A 24,285-nucleotide genomic window follows, 5' to 3' on the forward strand; every position below is an offset into this window, starting at 1 on the left:
ATGTTTTGGTAGAGACGTTAAATGGTGGACGAGTACCGTGGATGTGAATGTGGGAAGTAATTTTAATCATATGTAATTGGTCACAAGGCTAATCTGCAGTAACTTGCTGTTCTATTTAACAACGCCTTGTTGCTTTGTATGCATTAACGTTTGGGTGTAAAGATTGTGTGTCCATCCAACAGGGAGCCACAGTATTTAAATTGACCAACCTCATGTTACAACTTTGAGGTGGCCAAATGTAAACTCAAAGCCTTAATTAAAGTGAGGCAATTTTAGATAACGTAGCATCCGTAGTTCAATAAATTTGGATTTCCATGCCAAAACAAAAACAAAAACAAAAATAGTCATGGCAGTCCAGACATTGCCCAGACGTGAAGGGAACCAGTCAACAATTCTCTACACCCAAATCCTGTGGAAGGGAGAGCTAAACCTTCAGGGGGCAGAAATACCTGGGAAGCCAGAAGAGCTACACTCTGCCCACATTTCTGACTCCAGAGAAAAACACCTAACACCATCTGGGACCATGATGCACCAGGGCCCCAGGAAAAGTTGGCACAGGCCCTCCTGGTTGCCACCCTCACCAAGAGCTCAACAGCAGCCCCCCACGAGCAACTTGAGCCTCGGGACCACAGGTAAGACCAACTTTTCTGCTCCAAGCAACCTGCCTGGTAGACTCAGGACACAGGCCCACAGGAACAGCTGAAGACCAGTAGATAGGAAAGACTACACGCCCAAAAGCAGAACACTCTGTTCCACATCTGGCTGAAAGAAAGCAGGAAAACAGGTCTGCAGCACTCCTGACACACAGGCCTATAGGACGATCTAGCCACTGTCAGAAATAGCAGAACAAGGTAACACCAGAGACAACCTGATGGCAAGAGGAAAGTCGCCTGACTCTCAGGACACCAGGACGGTCACTATCCACAGTCCTCCATATATTTGTGGTTATCAATCACATAAGAGCAATTCTCCAAACCCTTCCACAGGTATAGGGCATGACAACAGGTTGCATAGGCTCCAGACAGATATCCATTATAAAGAGGAAAGTAAAGGCCTAGCAGCTTACCAAATGAACCTTTCCTTACTAGACACTTCTCCCTGCAAAAAGTATTTAATCACAAGCCCACGTTGAGAAGTAGAGAAGAATTTTACTCATCCACTTTCTGCCATGACAATAAATGTCTTAAAACCATGGACTGTCTCTTTACATTAGGATACACCATGGGGGGCTTCAGAGAAACCCCTTTGCCTACAGAACCATCATCTAATCTCCCATAGAAGGCATCTCTGCACTCACAGGCATCTCTACCAGGAAGACAAACCAAGACCACCAAGTCTAGTCAAGGACTCTCCCTGCTGGACCAGCCAGCCACAGCTCTCCCTTTTCACCCTCAGCCCTGGGCTAGATCCATTCTGTGGACCCCCATTGTGTTGTCTACTCTTCCATTGGATTACAGCAGTGCTTGGATGCACAAGACCCTGAGAACCCAAAGACTCTGACCTCCTTGGAGGCCCGGGGACTCCTGAGCCAGCCCCAGATGTGTCCTGCTTCAGACCATGCTGCCCCACACCTACAGAGCTGTACCAATGTTTACCACAGGCAACCAGGTGGTAGCCTGTGGTAAGCATGGTCAAATTCCCCCATCCTGATTCCCAGAACAGCCTAATTCCTGTCACGGAGCAGACATGAAACCACATTAATCCTATAATTGCTGTACTGAAACACATAACCATGAAACCCCATTGAGAGGACTGTGACAATCTGTCTCAAAGGAGCAACACACAAAGCACATCCCCATGCAAATGAGGCATCCCTAACATCTTAAAACAGACCAATAGGAATCATCTGTCTTTAGATCCCACTCCACCCCAATATGTTTATAAGATTGTATCCATAAGGAATAAAGAGGATAATTTGTTTCACCAAAGTCCCTCTGAGGCTGCTTGTTTTATTGAGCTGTATCACCCTAAGGGAAGAGTATTCTCTCCTGAAGCTTTTGTCACAGGAAGCTGCTCCAGCCTACTGCAGTCACTTCCTGTTCTCATGCCCAAGTTCCTCTAGTACTTTTTCCTACTGTTTCTCTCAGGCCAGAGAACATACATTGTAAACAAGTTTAGCCGGGGCAGAAGTCAACATCTGCTCCCAACTTGGACCATAAATGTTGCGCCCACCTCGGCCAGCAAGGAAGACACAACACGGTCGGATTCTTCTCAACAGCCTTTATTGCAGGACCACCTCATTGCTGGTACCGGGGACCTCGAGCAGCAAAGGCGCTCGCCTTTTATACACAACAGGCTGTGGCTGTGCTACTTGTCCTCCAGGGATTGGTGGAGCATGAATCACCCCATTAGCATGGTACCACCCTGGCCAGATTGGCGCCAGGGGCAAACCTGTGCATGCACAGTACTGTTTTTTACCACAGGAGGGCACCAGATGTCGGTGCCATCTTAGTTCGCTGGGACTGCGCCCTACATCTCCCCCTTTTTTGTTTTATAAAAAAAAAAATGACTGGTCTAGATCATGGTGCCATGCCAGTATGTCATTGCTCCTGTCTTAGGTCATTCCTGATGATGACTTGGACATACCCGTCATAGGGTAACCCTATTGCCATCAGGCCCCGTGTCTTAGGTTGGTCCGGGCTCAAGGGAAGTTGCCCATCTCTGGACACTATGACTAAATATGACAGTGACTAATATGATCTAGGGTGAACTCTTAATCTTTCAAAGAGGCCAGCCATATGTTGGGAGAAGCACCATTTTCAATGGTGATCATAGCCTGGTAAACAACCGCTTTGTGTCTGGCATGTTCTCTTTTTAAACGGCCAATAAGCCAGAGACATACTCCGCATCCCAGGAGGACAATAGCTCCCCAGGCAAACATGCCAGCCCACTCCTTAAAAAAGGAGAAAGCATTGGTGATCCATAAGGTAAAATCTTCAACTTTGATGGGGTCGAACCTAGTGCTGTTAAGGACAGCAATTTGCATCAACAATTGTCTTGATAGTCGCTCTGCTTTCATGGACCAGTTTCCTTTCAGATAATTCGAGATTTCTTTGCTCTGTTGAGAATGCTGAGAAATGTTAGCTTGCAAAGGAGTAGTTTCCTCTAAGGGAGGAAACACAGGACAGCTGTGTCATATGATACAGTGCTTCATTTTGTTCTTGAATTAAATCTATCTTAGCTAATAGAAGGCCAGATGCCAAATGAGTATTAAATTCTTCTTGTATCTCTAGTGCCACTGCAGTTCTTTCTACAATCTGATTGACAGTCTCAGCCGTCTGTACTTCATTAGTCATGGTTATTGAGGCTGTAATAGCTGCAGCAGCAGACAGCACAATAGCTGAAATTATAGCTGCCGTAATTCCAAAATCCCTTCTGGCTCTTAGCAAATTAAGAATAGGAAAGCTATCTGGGTTTGCCTCCACTGGGATTGGCACAAAGGAGGGAAAATTAACCATCACTGTGGTGTCGTTGGTGCCATCCCAGCATTCAGCTAAATAGCAGACTACATCAGAGCTATTACAATTTAAAACATCATTGCTTACATTAGTGCTTATGAGAAAGAAAAAGGTGATCTAACACATACTGAAGTACTAGTGGCAGTATCATTTGCCAAAAGGTTATTATATTGACTATTGATCAACCTGGTATCATTTTTTCTGGTAGCTGAAACATTATACAGTGTGAAGTTCTCACCCACTAACCTAGCAAAGGGGGTCAGGGATGTATATGCCCCTTGCTCATTGGACAGCACCCATTGAAACCAAGGCCAGAGATTTTCCATGCTAGACTTATTCTGTTTCCAATTAAATTGTGTTTTGCCAAGAGGTGGGGAAAACTCAAATCCTGGCAAGAATTGTTTCGCTCTATGAAATGGACTCTGACATGGGGTAAAATCAGGTGGGAACTCTTGATATGGTGGGCAAGCAGGTAAGACTCTACGACGGGTAGAGTTATCCTGTGTATAGTTACCTTGCCCCGGGTGTGATGGAATGCTACAATTATGCATCATAATCAAATGTAATGTTCAAATCAGCAGAACTATTGACTGACATTTTTCTGCTGGCTGAAGAGAACCCCTTGGTAATTTGACTCAAAGCAGCCAGGATGACCCCGGTGCCCACTGCACTGCCACTCATAGGATCCAACCAATTAGCTAGTGTGGCCCTATGCAACCAAACACAGGACAGGGAAGAGTTCTTAACAGTAAAACATAAGGTATGCGACAGAGAAAAGTTAGTGGCGGCATACCGTTGGGGCATTTCTCCATTTGGCACTATACAGGGAACATCACTCAAACAGGAGGTGGAGAAAAAGGTTGGCAAAACAGTAGAATTGCTATGAACTGGCATGGGTACTGGCCAGGATCTGGCAATAGCCCACAGGTTGAGTGAATCAACCTGGATTACCATTCCCAGTAGTAATAGTAGGGTTCGTAGTCTCATCTTCAGGAAGAGCAGAAGGCAATTTTTGAGTCAAGCGCTCAGGTACCCAAATTGGATTTTCTTGATTCTGCGGAAAAACACAAACAGCTCCCCTAGATCTCAAAATCACGGGATCTGGGCCACACCATTCATCAGTTAAGACATCCTTACACTTTACTTCTGCATTAGTCATAGGGGTAATGGCAGTATGGCGGTCCGCGGCAGAGTGGCCATGCACATTTAAAATTAAAAAATTTAAAGTAAAAAGAGCTAAAGAAAGTTGTTCTTTTGGTGTCCAGCTGCTAGCAATTCCCTCTTTTTGTTTTTGTATCAACTCTTTTAAAGTACAATGTGCTCTTTCCACGATGCCCTGGCCCTGGGGGTTGTATGGCAATCCTGTGGCATGGCCAACCTGCATTGCCTGGAAAAAAGTCTGAAAGGACTTTGCTGTGTAGGCAGGACCGTTGTCCATCTTGAGACTATCAGGCTTTCCCCAGGCTGCCCATGCTTCTAAGCAATGACTAATGGCATTACGAGCCTTTTCACCAGTCATCAGAGTGGCGTGTATAATATCGGAACAGGTAAACAGAAACATGAGCATATTTTAAAGTTCCAAATTGAGATATGTGTGTGACAGCCATCTGCCAAAGTTTTAGCGGGATCAGACCACGAGGGTTAATCCCCCATGAGGAGGGTGGTGAAATTGAACACAATTCTGGCAACGTAACACCACATCCTGGGCTGTAGCCCTAGAGATGTTAAATTTTTGTTGAAGAGTAAAGGCAGGAACATGAAACTTGTGATGAAATTCTCTAGCGAGATCAACCGGACCGGCATGAAAAATAAACTCTCTACGAGTACAAGCATCCACCAGGGCGTTATTACTGGTCATGGGACCAGGCAAATTAGTATGGGCTCGAATATGTTGTATGGAAAATTTATTTTTTCTGGCCCAAATCAATTTTTGTAATTCTAAAAGAATTTGACACACGGTACTAGTGGACCGAATTGGCCCTGCAATTTCACGTGAGCACACAGCATTAACTACATAAGCAGAGTCAGAAATTAAATTAAAAGAATCATGAAATCTTTTAAAAACTTCCAATACGATTCACCAGGAAAGCGCTTATGCAAGCTAGGCAGAAGCAGCATTTGAGCAATTCTCTCTCCAGGGGAAATGACAGTGATTCCGGGGGGGGGGGGGGAGGCTACCAGGACTTTCACTGTGCCTAAATAATCAGGGTCAATTACTCCAGGCACAATCTGTAAACCTTTCAGGGCAGAGGAGGAGCGTCCCAACAATAGCCCAACTGTATCTTTAGGGAGGGGTCCTCTAAAATCTGTGTCTACAGGCTGCACTCCCATTTGGGGGGTCAGTACGAGTCTGGTGGTAGAGTGAAGGTCCAGTCCTGCGGAGCCTTTAGTGGCTCTCCTCGGTCCTTCGGGTGGCAAAGGAGAGGCCAAGGCCTCTGTTTGTCCTGTTCCTGTCTGTCGCCCTGCAGAGCCCCATATATTTGAGGGCACTGGGGACGTGGGCCCTGTTGTCCATTTTTTGGCCATGCACCACCATATCCTGTCGATAGGGGTCGGCCATCCAAGTCTTTCACCGATCGACACTCATTTGCCCAGTGGTTTCCCTTTTTACACCGCGGACATAGTCCAGGCTGCTTGGGTCTATCGCTACTTTTCCCCCTTCTCCTTTCAGGACACTGTCTTCAATAATGCCCTTTATGGCCACATTTGAAACAGGTATCCGTAGTGGCGGTTTTCCATAACTGTACCACAGCTGTCGCTAGGCCAGCATTAGTCAATGGCCCTCCCATTTCCCTGCAGACTTTCATCCAAATTTCTAAACCTTTATGTTTGTATGGTGTTATAGCAGTCCTACATTCTTTTGTACATTGCTCATACACTAGCTGTTTAATGAGAGGCATGGCTGTATCAGGGTCTCCAAAGATCTTAGTAGTGGCCTCTACCATGCGTGCTACAAAGTCTGAAAAAGGCTCTGTGGGCCCTTGCAGAACCTTGGTAAGGTTCCCGGAGACTGCACCCCTATTAGGCAGTGCTTTCCATGCCTTGATGGCTATTTCATTAATTTGGCTATAGACTTGTTCTGGATAACCAGTCTGGTCCAGAGCGAATCTCCCTAGACCCAATAGCATGTTAGCGTCCCAATGTCTCTGAGGGTCTACTCCTGAGGCCTTTTCTGTGTGCAGCTGCCTATGGTGTTGAGATGCAAATGGACAACTATGGATGACTACACAGACCATCATGGCATCCTTCTGTATGAACACATCAGGGATGCTCAGAGAAAACACCACCCCAGCTCCAAAGGTCACCATCCCCATGAGTGCTGCTGAGTTCAACCTCAAGAGGGTTGGGTGACAACCACTGCAGACATAATGAAAAAATTCCAGGACCCTTCACTTTAGCCATAAGAAGGCTTGATGACCACTCTATGACCCCAGTTATCTCCATTTACTCTCATGGCATTAGAGATAATTTTCCAAATTCCTCAGCAAAGTCCCATGAATGATACTCATTTGAGGCTTGTAATTGGTGGACTGGAGTTCAACTCTGTACTAACACAGCTGAAGCTTTATCTCCAATGTGCATAACAAAGACCTAAGTCCTCTAGTAGGGTGAGGTAGTTAGCCAACTAACATATCTTTAGTAGCTTAAAATTAGCTTCAAATATTCTTATCTGGAGTAGTGTAACAGCTACTCCCCAAATATCAAAGCTCATTTTGAGAGCAAAGGTTTGTAGTAAAAATTTCCATATACATTGAAAGATTTAAGTTCTAACTTCTTACACTGAGGAAGCAACAAAATTACCTAATATAAGGCTGTTAGCAATCCTCTAAATCTATCCTGAAATGGCAGTTGGAGTAAGTAAACTGGCTGTAATGTTCTCACAAGTTCCAAAACCTCATCAATCCTTCGTAAATCTTGTAACAATCTCTACCTGTTTGATTTTTCCTTAATTAAAAATAAGTTTGAGTTAGTCAATGTAACACTGGCAATCCTTAATCACAATCTTTAAGTTCTCTTTGTAACACCAGAACACAGCCACAACTTTGGAAGGTCACCTGAGTTCTGAGTACATGACTAAGCAGCTGTCCTTAGGGCAGTGGAATTAGCATCAAAATGCAGATACAAAGTTTGACTGCCAATTCCTATATATGAACGCACGATGGCGTAGTCTCTAGTACCTCAACAAAGAGACATTGTCCTAAATTCTTTTAGAAGCCTGGTTCCTAGAATAAGAATTCCATAAAAACATTACCTCAATTTAGACCTGTTTCCCTAGGTTGGCCCATGTCACATGTTATCTAGAATGACTCCATCCAGATTACCAGCTTTATGTCAACTTTCTGTTACCAATATTATACCTTTTAACCGTATCCAATAACTTGAAAGCCAATAGTTCATAACCAAGGCAAGTAGAGCATATTTATACATTTAAAACCAATGAGAAACAAAATTGAAGTGGCTACACATATCTTTAATATTTAGACCAAATACCATTTTTACCTTTTTAGCTATGATTATAAGAGAAGCACCTTGTCACCTGTTGAGTCAAATAATAAGTCAGGGATCTCTCTAAGAGAAACAGCTATCAACTCTTGTATCGAAGAAGCTGAGAAGCTGTTGGCACCTTTAAGATCAGCTTGTGTAGACGCTTAGCCTCTGGGCAGTTTCTCCAGCTAATCTAGACACCTGGCTCCAGGCACAGGGCTCCAAAGGCCTGATTGAAACTGTTTTTTATTCATTTGTTCCTTTTTAAAACGAGTTAAAACCAAGTCAAGGTGTGAATGACCGTCAGATAAAGTTTTTACCATTTTTTCTTTTGAACATGAAACATAAAACATTTAAACAACGAGAAACAAAAACCACAGACATACATTGACAGACATGGGGACATCCTGGTGCACCAGAGACAAACAATAGACAAAGAGGGAAAAAAACAGATGGTGTTCATGGTGACTATCCACTCGAGTGGAGTCGATATGGGCGATGGATTGTCTCAATTCCTGGACTAGTCCACCAACGTGTTGAAACCCAATTCCTGTAAGATACAGAGATATATTATCTGAGCAGCTCGACTGACATTCGCCAATGGTATGGAAGTGAAACACAGCCCTGAATATTTTTACTCACAACCCAATTACATTAACTCCATCAAGCTGTGCACGGGCACTGAGATGTCCTTTTGTTTGATTCTCCTGAATAAATTTTCAGGCGGTCTGCTTCTATCAAATCTGATCAGTATGACTCTGTAAAGCTGTCGCGTCAGTGCACGGACGCCGCGGCGTCCCGAGAGCCGGCGCCGGAGCTTAAGCACACTTCTTACAGGCACAAAGACAAAATTTTCTCCCAAAATGCTGTGTTCCTTTTATCTCCTCCCTTCTCCTCACCCGGGGCGTTCTTTCCCCAACCTTTCACTTCTGCATTGGAAGGGCCTGGTGCTTGAGATCAATCAGGATCCTTTTCTCGTTGCAACCTTTCACTACCCTCTGTTTCTGACACTCCGCCGCCTCACCCTTCCCCCTACACTCTCTGCTTTGCTGTTACAGCTGGGCAGTTCCCACGCGACCTCTGACGCCGTTTGGCGGTAACTAGAAACTCAAAGGTCAATAGAAACAACCCGAGGGCGGCCAGAGCAACCATAAAGGTTCCTGCCGCATCCGGCAGAGGACTGAGCTGGAACAGATCAAGGATAAACATGGTCTCTCAGAGTCTTACCCCCACTCACAGCTTCTGGACTTCTTCCATGAAAGGGAGCCTCCTCTTGGCACCGGTGATGATGTAGCTTTTTTGTGTCCCGGGTTCTTGGCACCAAATGTCCCACGCGTGACTTCTCGCCGGCAAGAAACACGCGGGTACATAGAAATCCTTACTGTGACCAAACTTTATTATGATCTTAAAGAGGAAGCCTTGGCGCGCTAACATGGTGTGCTTATATACACCCTAGCGTGGCACATCCACACCTGATTGGTTGTTTACCCATGATCTCATCAGGCACGCCCCAGAGTGGGCAAAGACCTGGCATGAAGGCACTCTTGCACATGCGCACAGTTAACTTCCTGAAAGGGAGTCGGCTGGCGCGGCGAAGGCTGGCGCCATCTTGTAATGGCGGAGGCTATCCTGACCTTCCACATGGGGCACAGTGGAAGCCAGCGCCATCTAGCGGTGGCGAATGTTATTGCGGCCCTCTACACATTGGTACCACACTGCAGCTATGACACACTGTGCTTGAAGGAACTCTATCAAGCATGGGTCGGAATGGAAAGTTTCTGTGTTCTGTTAGGAGCAGGTCTGCTGACTATCAAAAGTTAAGACAGACTGAACATGGCAAAAAGGAACTATCCTAGAAGAGAACCCAGAGTCCAGAATATCAACATGGCAGGAAATGAGAAAATTAGTGTGTATACTTGGACCTTTCAGGAAAAGCCCAACATGGGCATTAAACATGACATGTTGTCTGTCACTGAATGTAAAGCATGGAGGGAGGGGGGTCAAGTTTCTAGATGAGATGGCAGTGTGCAGGGAATAAGGGAGAGGGGAACCCTGATTCTCAGGCTGTTATTCTCAATATGGACCCTGGTCCTTGCCCCTGTCCCACTGACTTGTATCCTAGACAGAGTCTGCCACTCTCTTAGAGGTCACACATGGGAGAAAAGGGTCAAGACAAATACTGAGAAGGATTTCTTGGAGTGAGACTTTCATTTGCTGGACTGGTTCTTCTTCTGACCTTAAGGTCTACAGGAAAGATGAGCTCTCTGCTGGAAGGATAGGAACAAAGTTTTTCCAGGGGTGTTCACTCACAAGATCTCTTCTGAATTGTGTCCTGTGGAGAAACAGGTTTCTCTGAGAGGTTTTCAGTGATAGAGCTGTGATTTATTGGAAGTAACAGAGGCTATATGAAATTTCCAAAATGATTATTGGTTACAGGATGAATGTACATGATTGGCTTGTGCTGAGGGTCTGAGAGAGCTTCATTTGCATGAAAAGATATTACAGGTTATGGATATGTCTCTATGGCAAAAAAATGAAATTAGACCTGTAATTCGGCCATCTTGTTATTACTTCTTCAATAATGGCAGAGATGGGGGTGGTACACGCTTCTTGGACCTGAATATGCAGACTGGAGAAGGAAGGAACACTCCTAAGTTCTGCTCCTCTCAGAATGTGATTTTCTGGCTTGATCTTAGTATTGCTCTGAACTGGCTCCTTGAATTGTTTTATGTATTATCCCACATTCATTAAAAAGTATTACAAATTCATAAACACACAGAGAACACCAGTTAGGCTCTCATGACCAGAGAAAGACAGGATGACATGGGACCAAAGGAGAGGACATCAGAGCTGACATGGATTCCTAGGATGTATCACACATGATCCTGCATCCAAGTGCTCTCATTCCCATGCAAGAAGTAGGGAGGGTGGTGATATGCAGGGTGGGTCCCCTCAATCACTACTTTGAAGTAACGCACCTCCATGGTGAGAGGTCATGGCACCAGGAAGTCTGTTACCTGAGGACTAACAGATGATGTCTCATCAGGAGCCTGTGGGTGATCCTGCCAGGCAGAGGACAATTGTCCACAGTCAGTTTTCTCCATGTACCATTTGAGTCCCCAGGAATCACACCCAGGTCACTGTGTTAGGCAGCATTTCTACTGAGCTCCATATCTCACTGCCATACCCTGATTTGCTGTTCATTAATGTAGCATTTAAAAATACTTCATTTACCATAAACTTATAAAATGTTATGACCATGATGATCGTCTTGAGAAATCCACACAGTTTTTGGTTTTTTTTTTTTTTTTTTTGGTTCTTTTTTTTTTTTTTTCGGAGCTGGGGACCGAACCCAGGGCCTTGTGCTTCCTAGGTAAGCGCTCTACCACTGAGCTAAATCCCCAGCCCCCACACAGTTTTTTATACCATGGCTCTCATGGGTATGCACCTAACCAATTAGGCTAGACTAGCTACATGGTCAGCCCCATGCCTCTCCCTGTCTCTTGCTCATGCAGGGCTGGGATGACAAATTCCTGTCATATCCCTGATTTATAGTGTGGCTGCTCCAGATCAACCTCAGGCCCTGCTACCCATGTACACCTCTCTAGCTGAATCATCTCTCTTGCTCCCTTGCCTGCCTCTCATAATAAACTTCCCCAAAGGGGCCCCAACCTTTTGGGATGACAGGTGATCATCTGACAGGTATTTAGGCTATGGTTTGACCAGGCTTGTCCTTAAATTTGTTATGTATTCAAGGACGATCTGAAACTCCTACAGACCCTCCTATCTGTGCCTCTCCTCAGTGGTGAATACAGGTGTGCATAATGCGTATCCTTTGTCTCTCAGCGGACAAAGAACATCATTTTCTGTCCATGACAGGCAAAAACACACTCTACCAGATGACATCTTTGGCTCAGTGAGGTAAGAATGTCCTAGTGGCCATGAGCACTCACCTCCAGATTTAATCTACCTTACCCTGCCTATCAGAGGTCTCTGGGTAGAAGGTCATCTGGTTACTAACCCACCCAAGGAGGGCCTGGACCTGACAAGACTGCCATAAGTCAGCTGCTGGACACCACGTTTTTAATACAGCAGCCTCTGGTGGGTTCTAAGAATGCCAATTACGCCCTGTGCTCAGCTGCACTGCTGCCACCTGCTGGCTCCTTAATCTCAAATCATGAACTATTCTTGGGACAAGAAGTCTGTGGTTTTGGTGTGCACACAGGGCTTTTGCATATCACAGTACCATGGGAAGTGTCATGTTGCAGGACAGGAATATGAGTGATGCTGAGGGAGTAGCACATGTGTCCCTACCTACCCTACACACCCCAGAATGAATGAGTAAGTATTATTTAAAATATTATAACCCACATTGGTCATGGGCCTACAAGTCTAGATTTGGGAGGAGGAAGACAGAAGCACATGGATCTCATAGAGTTTGAAGCTGTATTGTCTATGTATCCAGATTTTAGACAGCAAATGGAGCAGAGTGAAGACTTGTGTCAAAGAATAAACAAAACTAAAACAAAAACAAATCCAACAACATGACCAATAAATCCCAGCCAAACATACAAAAGTCTATGTATCAAACAAAACACCAAACAATCAAAAACAGAAACAGAAGGTTGATGGTGAACTTGGAGGGTGTTGCTAATTACCATACCTGAGGTTGTCCTCTGGACTTCAATACCTGGGCCCAAACTTACTTGCACACACATGCACCAGATCTCAAACACGTATCATGCAAGGATCCTTTAAAATATGGTCTGTTACAACATATTGCCCATCATCATCCTGACTAAACAAGGCCTCCATAAGATGAGGCTCTGTGATTCTTGACACTCTACTTCCTGACTTTGTTCACAGCATTCAGACTCTCTGACTTTATAACTAATTAACTTATCCCATGACAGCAGGGGGAGAAAACAGGCTCAACCCTTCCTGTTTCTCTGTAGATGATCCAGAGGCTTCCCTCAGATAACACATACTGCAGGTTCTGTGAGCCCAGCAGATACCCTCATAGATGAAAACTGTCCCTGTCTTCTCCATTCTTGTCACCACTTCCTTACACACACACTAATTGATCTCTCTTCCCTAGTGACAACACAAAGATCCAGAGTGTGATCACAAAGTAATCCCCCAGGCTGGTGCCGGGACAGAGTGGAGAAGCTAGAGAGGGTGGGGGAAGGATGGCAGCTGGTGGTGTAGACCTGGTCCTCAGCCTCAGATGAGCTCCTGCCTGCACCCCTGCCCAGGGGAGTCCCCAGGAAGAGACTCTATACTGTGGTCTAAAGGTCCAGTGAGTGGGACTGTGGAAACAGTTCAGTCTGCCCCAACATCTGCTGATAGCCAAGGATAGAGACATTTATAGGTATGTCATCAAGTTTGTGGTCACAGAAACAGAGAAACTCACAGCCCCCTCCTCGGGGTTATTATATTTAGCTTAAAACAAACCAAAATCAAAAGAAATAAATGAACAAAAAACAGGAAAGTGTTAATACCCTAATATGTCGGGAAATTTAGTACGATGCAGCAGCAGGAGATTTTTCTGACTTTAAGGCCAGATTTTTTGTGTACGAAGCAAGTTCCAGGATAGTCAGATGTATGTAATAGAGAAACCCCCTCCTCCAAAACAGAAGAAAACAAAAAGAACATACAAAAACTGAAGTACTGTTAGTCACATTATATTTTATATAAATCTGGAGAGAAGCTAAGTATCATATTCAAGTTCTCCATCTCCAGGGAAAAGGGAGCTAAGTGAGGGTCTTTTCTCATGACACACTTTACTGGTTTCAGTTTTGTTAAGCTTTGCTGTTGATTTAAAGACAGCGTCTCATGTAACCCAGGCTAGCCTAAACTCAAGAAGTACCAAGAATAGCCTCTAATTCTGTAGTTCACAAGCTTCCTAATGCTCTGACATTTCCTCATGTTGGGGTGACTCCAATCATAGAATTGTTTCATTGGTATTTCAGAACTGCAATTTTGCTACAGTTATGATCATAATATAAACATCTGATATTCAGGATATCTGAAATGTGACTCCTGTGAAAATGTTCTCCGAGCTTCAAAGCGGTGGTGACACACAGGTTGAGAATCAATGTTACAATTGGTAATATTGTCAATTGTTGGGATGACAGGAATGGTATGATCCCCAATTTCTTTTAGTCCTTTTTCTTACTGATCAGTTTGGTCTAGAGTACATAAATTCCAAATACGCATCACCAGGGCAGAAGCCAATATCTACTCTCTAGTTGGAACATAATGTTCCCTTTTGGCAGATCAGAGACACAGTCTGCCTAAATGTATACAACCTGAGTTAAGCACATATGTAGAGATGAGAATGTTGACTCTGTAAGTCTTTGCTCTGGGCTTATCTCTGGATTTTCCCTCTTATGCAATAGAAAAGGACCTGAGACGTCACATGACCATTTGAACAAGTGGATTAGGGCCCTTTCTTACAGGTGCATGAGACTCCTTGAGATGACTGGACAGACCAGCATCTTGGCAGCCTTCAGGAATGCCCAATATCACCATGCCCCTTAGAGTTGCAGAGTTCAGTCTCAGGGGCTAGGATGCAGTCACAACCACAGTAGACATCTCACAGCTGTTCCAGGACACTTCACTTTGGCCACATGAGTTTTGGTGACCTCATCATGACCAAACAGCTTCCAAATGACCAAGAAACAGCCCATGGATGATATTCATTGGAGGCTTGTGATTGGAGAACTGGAGCTATTTCCATACCACTTCATTTATGGCTCACTATGGTTGGTAAATCTCTTTAGAGCGTGGCTGTGAAATTCTTCTGTCATAAGAAGCATGGTTTCATTCCTTCTGGATCACTGTGGATGGTTTCCTGTGTACCCACAAATTTTTATTATAAGGTGACCTGCTGACTATCAAATATTAGGACAGACTGGACTTAGGAAAAATTTCCCATTTTAGGAGAGAATCGAGAGTGCAGAATGTCAACATGGAAGGAAATGAGAAAGTGAGGGCATACAGTTGGGCTTGTGAGTAAAGAAAGCTCAACATGGGACCCAAACAAGCCATGCTCTGACACTTGATGTGAAGCATGTGGGGAGGGGTGGGCTCTGGATGAGATGTCAGCATCCAGAGAGTAGGAAGAGGAGAAATCTGATTCTCAGGCTATGGGTTTCAATGAAGACCGTGGCCCTTACATCTATCCCTGTGACCTACACCCTAGACACAGTCTACACTCTCTAAGAAGTGTCAGGAAGGGAAAAGGATGGGGGCTCAGCAGACACACTGAGATGGATTGCTGGGAGTAAGATATTTATTAACAGTGTCAATAACTCCATGAGCAGATAGAGAACAGCACAGTCAGGCTCTCAGGCCCAGAGACACACAGGAGGACCTTGGTTCCAAGGGGAGGGTATCCGAGCCCCTATGGCAGAAGTGGGGGTTATCCAAGAATGATTTTCACAGGAGAATCCAGCAGCCATTAGCTCTGACTCCCAGCGAGAAGACATGGAAGGCTGTGGGATGCAGGGTGTGTAATCACCAACAATTATTTTGATGTAAACTCGCCTCCCTGGTGAGAGATCCTACCACTGGGGAGCGTGTTATTTAAGGAATAAAAGATTATTTGTCACCATGATCTGGTGGCTAACCATGAGACACAGATGACAGTGTTCTCTGTGTACCATTTGGGTCCCCAGAAATCATTCCCAGGTTACTGGGCTAGGCAGCAGACTCCATTTCCCACTGAGCTATCTCACTGGCATATACTACTTTTCTTCCTTCGTGTGTAATTTAAAATATTTCAGATAAAATCAATTTGGAAAATGTTATGTCCATGATTTATCACCTTGAGCAATCCCCCCTTGTTTTTAAAGACACACTCTTTCACAGGCCAGAAACTCACCCGTTGTTCTAGACTAGGTGTTCACCCAATCTGTCTCTGCCTGTCTCTTGCTTGACCAGGGCTGGGATTGCAAATTCCTGCCACATCACTGGGTTCGAGTTCCTGATCCATCAAACTCAGGTCCCCCTACCCCTGTGCCATGCGTTTCTGACTGAATCATCGCTCTGGCTCCCTTCCATGCCTCTCATAATGAACTCCCCATCAGCTCATCTTCTGTCCCTTGAGATGACAGGCACTCACCTTACTAGGATTTAGTCTTTATTCTGCTGGCCTGTAGGAGAAGAAACTATGTCAGTGGGTCAGCCACGCTGGTTCTCATTCCTGCCTCTCACCTGTTCTCTGTGTGCAGACAACAGGAGGGGATGAGGGCATCACACATGTCTGCTACATCCAGGTAGGCACAGGTCTGAGAATCAACAGGACCTGACACCAGGAGTTTGCCTAATTTCTTTACAACACAGCATGTCAGATGACTACTAGTGAACTCACCCATTTCCTGTCTCCCTTTCTGTCCTTTTCCCTGCTCTGCTTTCTTGACACATCTATGCCTTCTCTGCTCTGCACTCACTGTGTCTCCCTCTTGCCTCCCTGAAACCTTGCTTTCTAGCTGTCCCTCTCAGTGTAGACTGCTGAATCCTGCAGTTTCAGACTCAGGGATTTAATCCCGGTCAGACTTCTGCGGCCGTTCAGGCTGCTGCTCTTCCACCTCTCAGTTCTTCTACTTACAGGAACACAGGGCAGAGCCTGTCTGAAACAGTGGGATGCACATTTAAATGTTCATTTGTAAACTTCCATTACACTCCACCATCTATGCATCTATATCCATATCCTGTAGTCCCAATGGATCTAAATCAACTCTGACCTCAGTTCACATGTAGGTCTTGTGTTGGGTGTACAAGACATTTGGAGCCCAGTGGCCTACAGCTTGCTATGTAACTGTAGATAGACGTGAAGCCCTGATTCCCTTCTCTGGATTTCCCAAGGGCTGAAATTATTTTGTACCCCTCTTTGTCCCCATTTTTATTTCTTAGAGTACCCATGAATATTTGAAGACAAATAATTTGTTTATGCAAAAATGTAATGGGATTTTGCAAAAGAACATTGTATTTTCAAGTGTGTGTGTGTGTGTCTGTTTGTGTGTGGTGTATGTGTGTGTTCTCCAGGGACATAACATATAAAATTTTCTGTTCTGAAAATTTGCTTGAATTTAGAGTACTTCCCTAAACTTTTCGTAAAATTTACTATGAACAGGGCATAACCACATGTGAATATTTGCAAATGTGAACACTCATGTGCTGCTGGAAGACAACCTTGGGTATTTTCCTTTAGGAGCTGTCCTCTCTGGATTGTGAGGCAGCAAAGTCATTGGTCTCACACAGTACATAAGGTGGCCAGCACAGCCTCAGGGATCCTAGTGTATCAGGCTGTCCTAGCATCTGATAACTCTTTCTATGGCTCCTGGGATGATGCTCATGTGACTGTTTGTGGAAAAATCACTTCAACTGAGACACTCCAATGGGTGTTTCATGATTTCTCTGAGGAGAGTGAGATTTCTAGTGTCCAACTCTTGCTTGTTGTAGTGTTAAGTTCTCCATACACATTTCTTTCTCTTTCTGTGTCCATTTATTTCCATTTTACTTACACATGCCCAAGTCAAAGTGGTGTCTCTACTTATACATATCACTTCCTGTAACGTGTTGTCTGCAAAAGCTGGTCTACCCTCATTTCTTCTACAGCAGACACAGTTCTTCCAGATGAACAGTCAGCCCCTGAGGTTCCTACATGGCTACTTGAATTCCTTAGGAGCAGGTGCTTTGTTCATCTGCATTTGCTCCTCTGATTTCCAGGTGGTCAGCAAGGACAGCAGGTTCCATGCAGTTCTTGAGGAGTTCAGGCAAATTTCCCTCCTCCTGCTCTCTTTAATGTTCCCTGCCCTTCTCCATCTCCCACAGCTAAGAACATTCCCCGTGGGGAAGCTCGGTTGAGGCCTCTCCTGGACCACTTACCTTTGCTTCCACCACAGGAAGATCACCCATCCATAGAGGGGGATGATGACCACAACTTTGGACATGACCATCCCAACCATGGCTCCCAATTTCAGCAGTGAAGGATTCCTCTGGCCCCTTGTGTCCTCCAGACCAGCTGTGGGGACGGCAGAGGGGATGATGGAGGGGCTCACCACGGTAGTACTGGGAGCTATGGAGAGAAGAAAAGTGAGAAAATCCTCTGTGGATGAAGTGAGGAATGGGTGAGTATCACACCTTGTCTCCTCAGTTGGATGTGGGATGCAGAACAGCTGTTAGAAGTTCACACAAGGAACGGAACACATGCTTAAGGCTGAGACTCCAGAAGAGTAAGCTCAGATGCACAGTCCCCAAGTGTCCTGGCTGTGTGTTCACTAATTTTCATTGGGTCACACATAACTACGTTAGAAAAATTCGGCGATGTTTTTTTTCCACTCAATATATGTAACATACAGATATGGTTAGTTCATAATGAGTTTGCTGCTTGGACACAAGAACCTGAGTTTGGTCTCCAATATCAATATCAAGAACCTGGTGAAGGGTGCATGACCCTTGCTCCTAGCCCAAGAGACAGAGGCAGGCAGAGCCCTGTGAGTGGACAGGTAACCTGGTCTATGTGTCTAGTTCTGTGTCAAACAGAGCCAAGTGATGTAATCCGAGAGCTGAGGAGGTGGAGACAGACTTGTGCCTGGGGCTCACTGGCCTGCCAACCTAGATTCCATGAAAAACTTAAAGCCAGTGAGAGAGCCTGTCCCCCAAAAGAAGGTCGATGGGAACTTAGGCTTTCCTGTAGCCACTACATACATAAATATATGTACAAACACACACTCACACACACACACACACACATGCACTTGCCATACACACTGAATATGCCAAAATGTGAAACAGAAAAAACACAATTTTAGCTTTTCGTGTGCAGCTCTGTCCAGGGCAGAATACATTCCTTTGCTTTACACACATAACTGAGAAAATTTTTCCCAATATTTACCTATTTCCGAATTCTTAACCAGGGGTACTTGACCTGTGCATAATTATCCCAACATGGATTACATATCAGGTATCACATATTTCAGGTATTTGTTGTGATTCATAAAAATAGGATAATTAAAATTATGAAGTAGCAATGATATACTTTTAGGCATGTGGGTCCCCAGAACATGAAGAACTTTATAAAAGATTTGCACCTTTAGGAAATTAGAGAATGACTGAACTAGACACATACATAAAATGGCTCCTTTCTCTCTAAGTCCAGGCAGCAGTTATCAAACCCTACCACAGGTCACCATGGTAGCTGTGGCCTGCACAGATACCTGCTCTGTGCACATCAACCCATATTTTGGCTTAGGACAGTCAAGAGGCACCTCAGGATGTTGTACTGCCCACAGTCAGTAGGCAGAGGCAAGGCAGATTGCTGTGAGTTCGAGACCAGATTGATCTATATTGTGAGTATTGGAAAAGCCAGGGCTACAAGCTGAGAAACTGATATAAAATAAATAAACAAGATAAAAAGAAAACAGGAAATAAAGAAGTACTCACATTTACAAAAATGTGTGGTTATGGGGAGCAACAAAGAAAGGTTGAAGGAAACAATGCAGCAACACACAGAACCCAGATTCTCTTGGTCCCTATGCAGGAACACAAGTCACTACAATGGGCTCAGGGCTCCCAATCCAGGGGACTCCAGTTCCTTCAGCATCAGAGGGGCTGGAGGGATCAGAAGACAGAGCAGCCACATCATGGAAACGGAAACACTTTCTTAATCATTTTCTAATGACTGAAGGGACTGGGGAGAGAAGATAGGTGTGTCCTGGGGAACTATGAGGTGAAATGAGGGACTATGGTGACATGTGGCAGTTACAGTTAGACCTGAGAACACCAGAACATCCAATGGCCCCTACTCTATGTTCTGTGCTGACATTGGAGCTATGTGAGGATGCTGCACAGAGGTACCAACTAGAGCCCTGCCACAGAAACAAGAGAGTCAGCTCCATCCTGGAGAATTATATTCACCTTGAGGTCACAGGTGAAAGTGGACAGGACTGTAGTTAGTTTTGGGACAATAAGGGTGTGAACTATGGGTTACTGAAGCCTAGAGTCCTGTCTGATTCTGTTTGAGCAGAGGATGACAGACATAGGAGGCAGCAAAGACTTCTCCCAACTGCAAGGAAAGATGCTGGTGGCAGATGTTTGGGCAGAGCTGACGGAAAGGAATATGAAAGGAAACTCAGAGTTTTGGACCCTGATGTGATATCTAGGGAACAAGGAAGCCACAGGTGTCAAAGCCTGAGTCATGGTGACTCACCATGAATGATGATGAGTTGGGTTCCAGCTACAGACTGCCACGACTTCATGCCTTCAGTTGTTTGCAGAGAAACTCTGCTGATATATCTGGCCTGGTCATTCTCCTTTAAGTTCAGGATTCTGAGGACACCAGATGTCTGACCCTGTGTCCAATTCACAATAACCCGGCCCTTAAAATGTTCATGAAGGAAAGCCAAGGTGGAGTTGTAGATGAATTCCCCATGGAAGTCCTTCCATCTCCAGGCTATGCTCATTTGAGGATCCTTGGCCAACTCCCAGGGGAAGTAGAAGGAGAAGGGGATCTCAATGGAGCCGCCCTGGACTCCAGAGAGGACAGCTGGTTGGTTGACACCAAAGTCATTTACCCTTGTGTATCCTGCTGAGTTCCCTGGGAAGGACAGGGAGAGTCTGAAGCCACTGCAGGGATTTAAAAGTCAACCCTGAGCATCCTGAGCCTTCATCTGAAGGGAGGGGTGGGACACAGGGCAGGACTGTCGCTATGGCTGGGGGACAAGAAAAAGAGGGAAGGGTTGGGTTGTCCTCACTCTGAAGGCTGAGCTCTTAGGAAAGAGAGGCCTGGCTGGCTCCCCTACCAGACACTCTACACAAGACACCCACTTTTCCCAGCCATTCTGTCCCTATCTCTGGTTCAGTCCCTGCTAATGAGGTCCCCACCACTCACCAGTGTGAAGACATGATGCCGACAGCAAAATAAGGAGTTGAGGCATAGCCAGATTCCTTCCAGGAAGTGAGACCAGCAGGGCCATCAGGCAGTCAAGGTTGCCCTGTCTAGGGACACTGGGGCACTCAGCAGTCCAGAGAGAATCAGGGTAAATAAAACCACATGCTCAGACATTCTCAAATGGACGACTGAGTTTGACAGGACCATCTCCACCTCTGTGTGGCCAGCAACTTCCTTTATTGATCTGGTTTCTTCTTTTCCGATGTTGCAAAAGATCCACCCTTGTGGTTACTGACAACATGGCAGTGTTCTTGGACCCAGCCCACACTTTTTGTTGGGAGACATATCCTAGCCCTTGGCATAGCTGGCTCTCCTCTCTTCCACCTTGATTGTCTACCTTATCTACACTATTGCATTTCCTAAGTAGTTTGTAATCTCTCTGCCCCTTTCCTCTATATTTCCTCTATTCCTTCACTCCCCCTCCTCAATCTCTTTTATATTATGTCCCCCACTGTGGCAGTAAAAAAATTTTTTAAAAGGTTTCTTTTATACCACATTAGTGCCAGCGCCATAGGGCCACATGGTATCTGTTGGATATTTTCATTTCAGTCAACAAAACTTCTCACACACTATGTTCCATCCCATATCACACAGACAATGGCTACTCTCTGCATCTAGCAACAATCTCTCCACCCATCTAGTTCCCAAGACAGGTTGACACAGTGCCAGACATACACATCCCGATTCCATGGTAGCCCAGTGTGTCCAGTCACCACACAATCTCTTGAACTCAATTAAATCACCACATGAAAGAACACACAACATAATAACCTCTGATCCAATTGATAAGATATAAATGCCCACCTAAATAAGATATAATTTGCTCATCTAGACACATAAACTCCTATACACATCCATCCCTTAAGAATAGTCATGGCAAAGTCAGGCGTGGAAAGCAGCCTGAGCTGCGGCGATGGTGGCAGCAGCGGCAGAGACCAGTAGCGCCTGGATCTGAGACCCAAAGGGAATGTGGGGCGATGGTGACGGCGGCGACCTGGTGACAGCGCGAGAGGTACTAAGTGTAACATGTGTGCGTGAATATAAGCTAGTCGTTCTTGGCTCAGGAGGTGTTGTGAAGTTGGCTCTGACTGTACAGTTCAAGGAATTTTTGTTGAAAAATATGATCCTATGATAGAAGATTCTTATAGAAAGCAAGTTGAAGGAGATGCACAGCAGTGTATGCTTGAAATCCTGGATACTGCAGGAACGGAGCAGTTTACAGCCATGAGAGATCTGTACATGAAGAACGGACAAGGCTTTGTGTTGGTTTACTCCATCACAGCACAGTGGACATTTAATGACTTACAGGATCTAAGAGAGAAGATTCTTTGGGTTAAAGACACTGACAATGTTCCAGAGATTCTGCTTGGTAATAAATGCGACTTGGAAGGTGAAAGCGTTGTAGGAAAGGAACAAGGTCAGAACCTAGCAAGACAGTGGAACAACTGCATTCTTAGAATCCTCTGCAAAGTCCAAAATAAATGTTAATGAGACCTTTTATGACCTAGTGTGGCAAATTAACAGAAAAACCCTGGTGCCTGGAAAGGCCCGCAGAAAGTCATCATGTCAGCTGCTTTAATGTACTGAATACATTGTAGCTCTGAGCCAGGTCTGAAGAACTGTTGCCCAATTCAACAGTGCCAGCATTCCAACTTTGTTAAACCTACCAACATCTTAAATGGACTTTCCCGCGGTGGTACCCTGTAAGAGGCAGATGAAAGCTACTCCATCAGTTTGCACATTCTAATCACTTTCCAGTATCACGAGAGGTTTTTACTTATATGATAGTTCTAGAGTATGCAGCTGGTAAAACCAGAGGCTACATCCAGTATTACTGCTAAGAGACATTCTTCATCCACCAATGTTGTACATGTATGAAAATGGTGTACTGTATACTTTAGCACACCCATACTTTGTATTGGAGAGTACAATAATGTAAATCCTAAAAGCACCACTATTTTAGCATAATAAAAGAAAGTCCAAAGAGCTCCTATATAGACTACTCCAGATAACTTTGCTTCTTTGATACTCGTAGATTAGTGTAATTTTATTAAATTCAAGGTCATTATCATTGTATTATACAAGATAAGCGCTTTGATTAACACAGCTATATAGGGTTTTTTTATTTTTTCAAAAACCTGTGGAGACAGTGATCTTGTCTTTAAAATATGATACTCCTTTCATTAAATGTCTTAGATTAAAGACGTTGCCTTTAATATCTGTTGGGAAGGAAATGTCCAGACTTTTCAAATCTCCTTATTATATGTTTCCTTCTTTGTTTACATAGGGAACAATGTTTATAGTTGTCTGTACAGTGGGCATCTACAACAAGAAGTGTGTATTTTCAAACAATTTTTTAATGATTTAACAACTTTGTAAATCATTTTCAGGCTTCTGCAGCTGTAGATTCTCACTGTGCCTCCCTTGCTTGCTCGTGCATACATGTGTCTACAATACCAAACACACAGGATTAGTATCTTTGCCTGTTAGTGATTGTTTCCATGTTTTGGTAGAGACGTTAAATGGTGGACGAGTACCGTGGATGTGAATGTGGGAAGTAATTTTAATCATATGTAATTGGTCACAAGGCTAATCTGCAGTAACTTGCTGTTCTATTTAACAACGCCTTGTTGCTTTGTATGCATTAACGTTTGGGTGTAAAGATTGTGTGTCCATCCAACAGGGAGCCACAGTATTTAAATTGACCAACCTCATGTTACAACTTTGAGGTGGCCAAATGTAAACTCAAAGCCTTAATTAAAGTGAGGCAATTTTAGATAACGTAGCATCCGTAGTTCAATAAATTTGGATTGCCATGCCAAAAAAAAAAAAACAAAAACAAAAACAAAAATAGTCATGGCAGTCCAGACATTGCCCAGACGTGAAGGGAACCAGTCAACAATTCTCTGCACCCAAATCCTGTGGAAGGGAGAGCTAAACCTTCAGAGGGGCAGAAATACCTGGGAAGCCAGAAGAGCTACACTCTGCCCACATTTCTGACTCCAGAGAAAAACACCTAACACCATCTGGGACCATGATGCACCGGGGCCCCAGGAAAAGGTGGCACAGGCCCTCCTGGTTGCCGCCCTCACCAAGAGCTCAACAGAAGCCCCCCACGAGCAACTTGAGCCTCGGGACCACAGGTAAGACCAACTTTTCTGCTCCAAGCAACCTGCCTGGTAGACTCAGGACACAGGCCCACAGGAACAGCTGAAGACCAGTAGATAGGAAAGACTACACGCCCAAAAGCAGAACACTCTGTTCCACATCTGGCTGAAAGAAAGCAGGAAAACAGGTCTGCAGCACTCCTGACACACAGGCCTATAGGACGATCTAGCCACTGTCAGAAATAGCAGAACAAGGTAACACCAGAGACAACCTGAT

General features: G+C 44.7%; 1 protein-coding gene and 1 pseudogene across 3 annotated transcripts; one reads left to right on the forward strand and one right to left on the reverse strand.

Moving 5' to 3' along the window:
• Positions 9,319-21,119, reverse strand: Pilrb2l8 (paired immunoglobin like type 2 receptor beta 2 like 8). 3 transcript variants are annotated; one of them, XM_063271751.1, is made up of 5 exons: positions 20,842-21,119; positions 20,161-20,538; positions 17,838-18,027; positions 16,072-16,102; positions 9,319-15,442 (listed from the first exon to the last, which is right to left on the reverse strand). In XM_063271751.1, the coding sequence occupies exons 1-4, from the start codon at positions 20,924-20,926 to the stop codon at positions 16,090-16,092; spliced, it is 666 nt and encodes a 221-aa protein (XP_063127821.1). In that variant the 5' UTR covers positions 20,927-21,119; the 3' UTR covers positions 9,319-15,442; positions 16,072-16,089. The 3 variants fall into 3 exon arrangements, with proteins under 3 accessions (XP_063127821.1, XP_038945930.1, XP_063127822.1); XM_039090002.2 differs by having other exon boundaries at positions 20,161-20,547; positions 20,842-21,085; XM_063271752.1 differs by having other exon boundaries at positions 20,161-20,576; positions 20,842-20,993.
• Positions 21,844-23,007, forward strand: Rap1b-ps2 (RAP1B, member of RAS oncogene family, pseudogene 2; annotated as a pseudogene).

Source organism: Rattus norvegicus, chromosome 12 (assembly GCF_036323735.1).
Source record: "Rattus norvegicus strain BN/NHsdMcwi chromosome 12, GRCr8, whole genome shotgun sequence".
Lineage (NCBI taxonomy): Eukaryota > Metazoa > Chordata > Mammalia > Rodentia > Muridae > Rattus > Rattus norvegicus.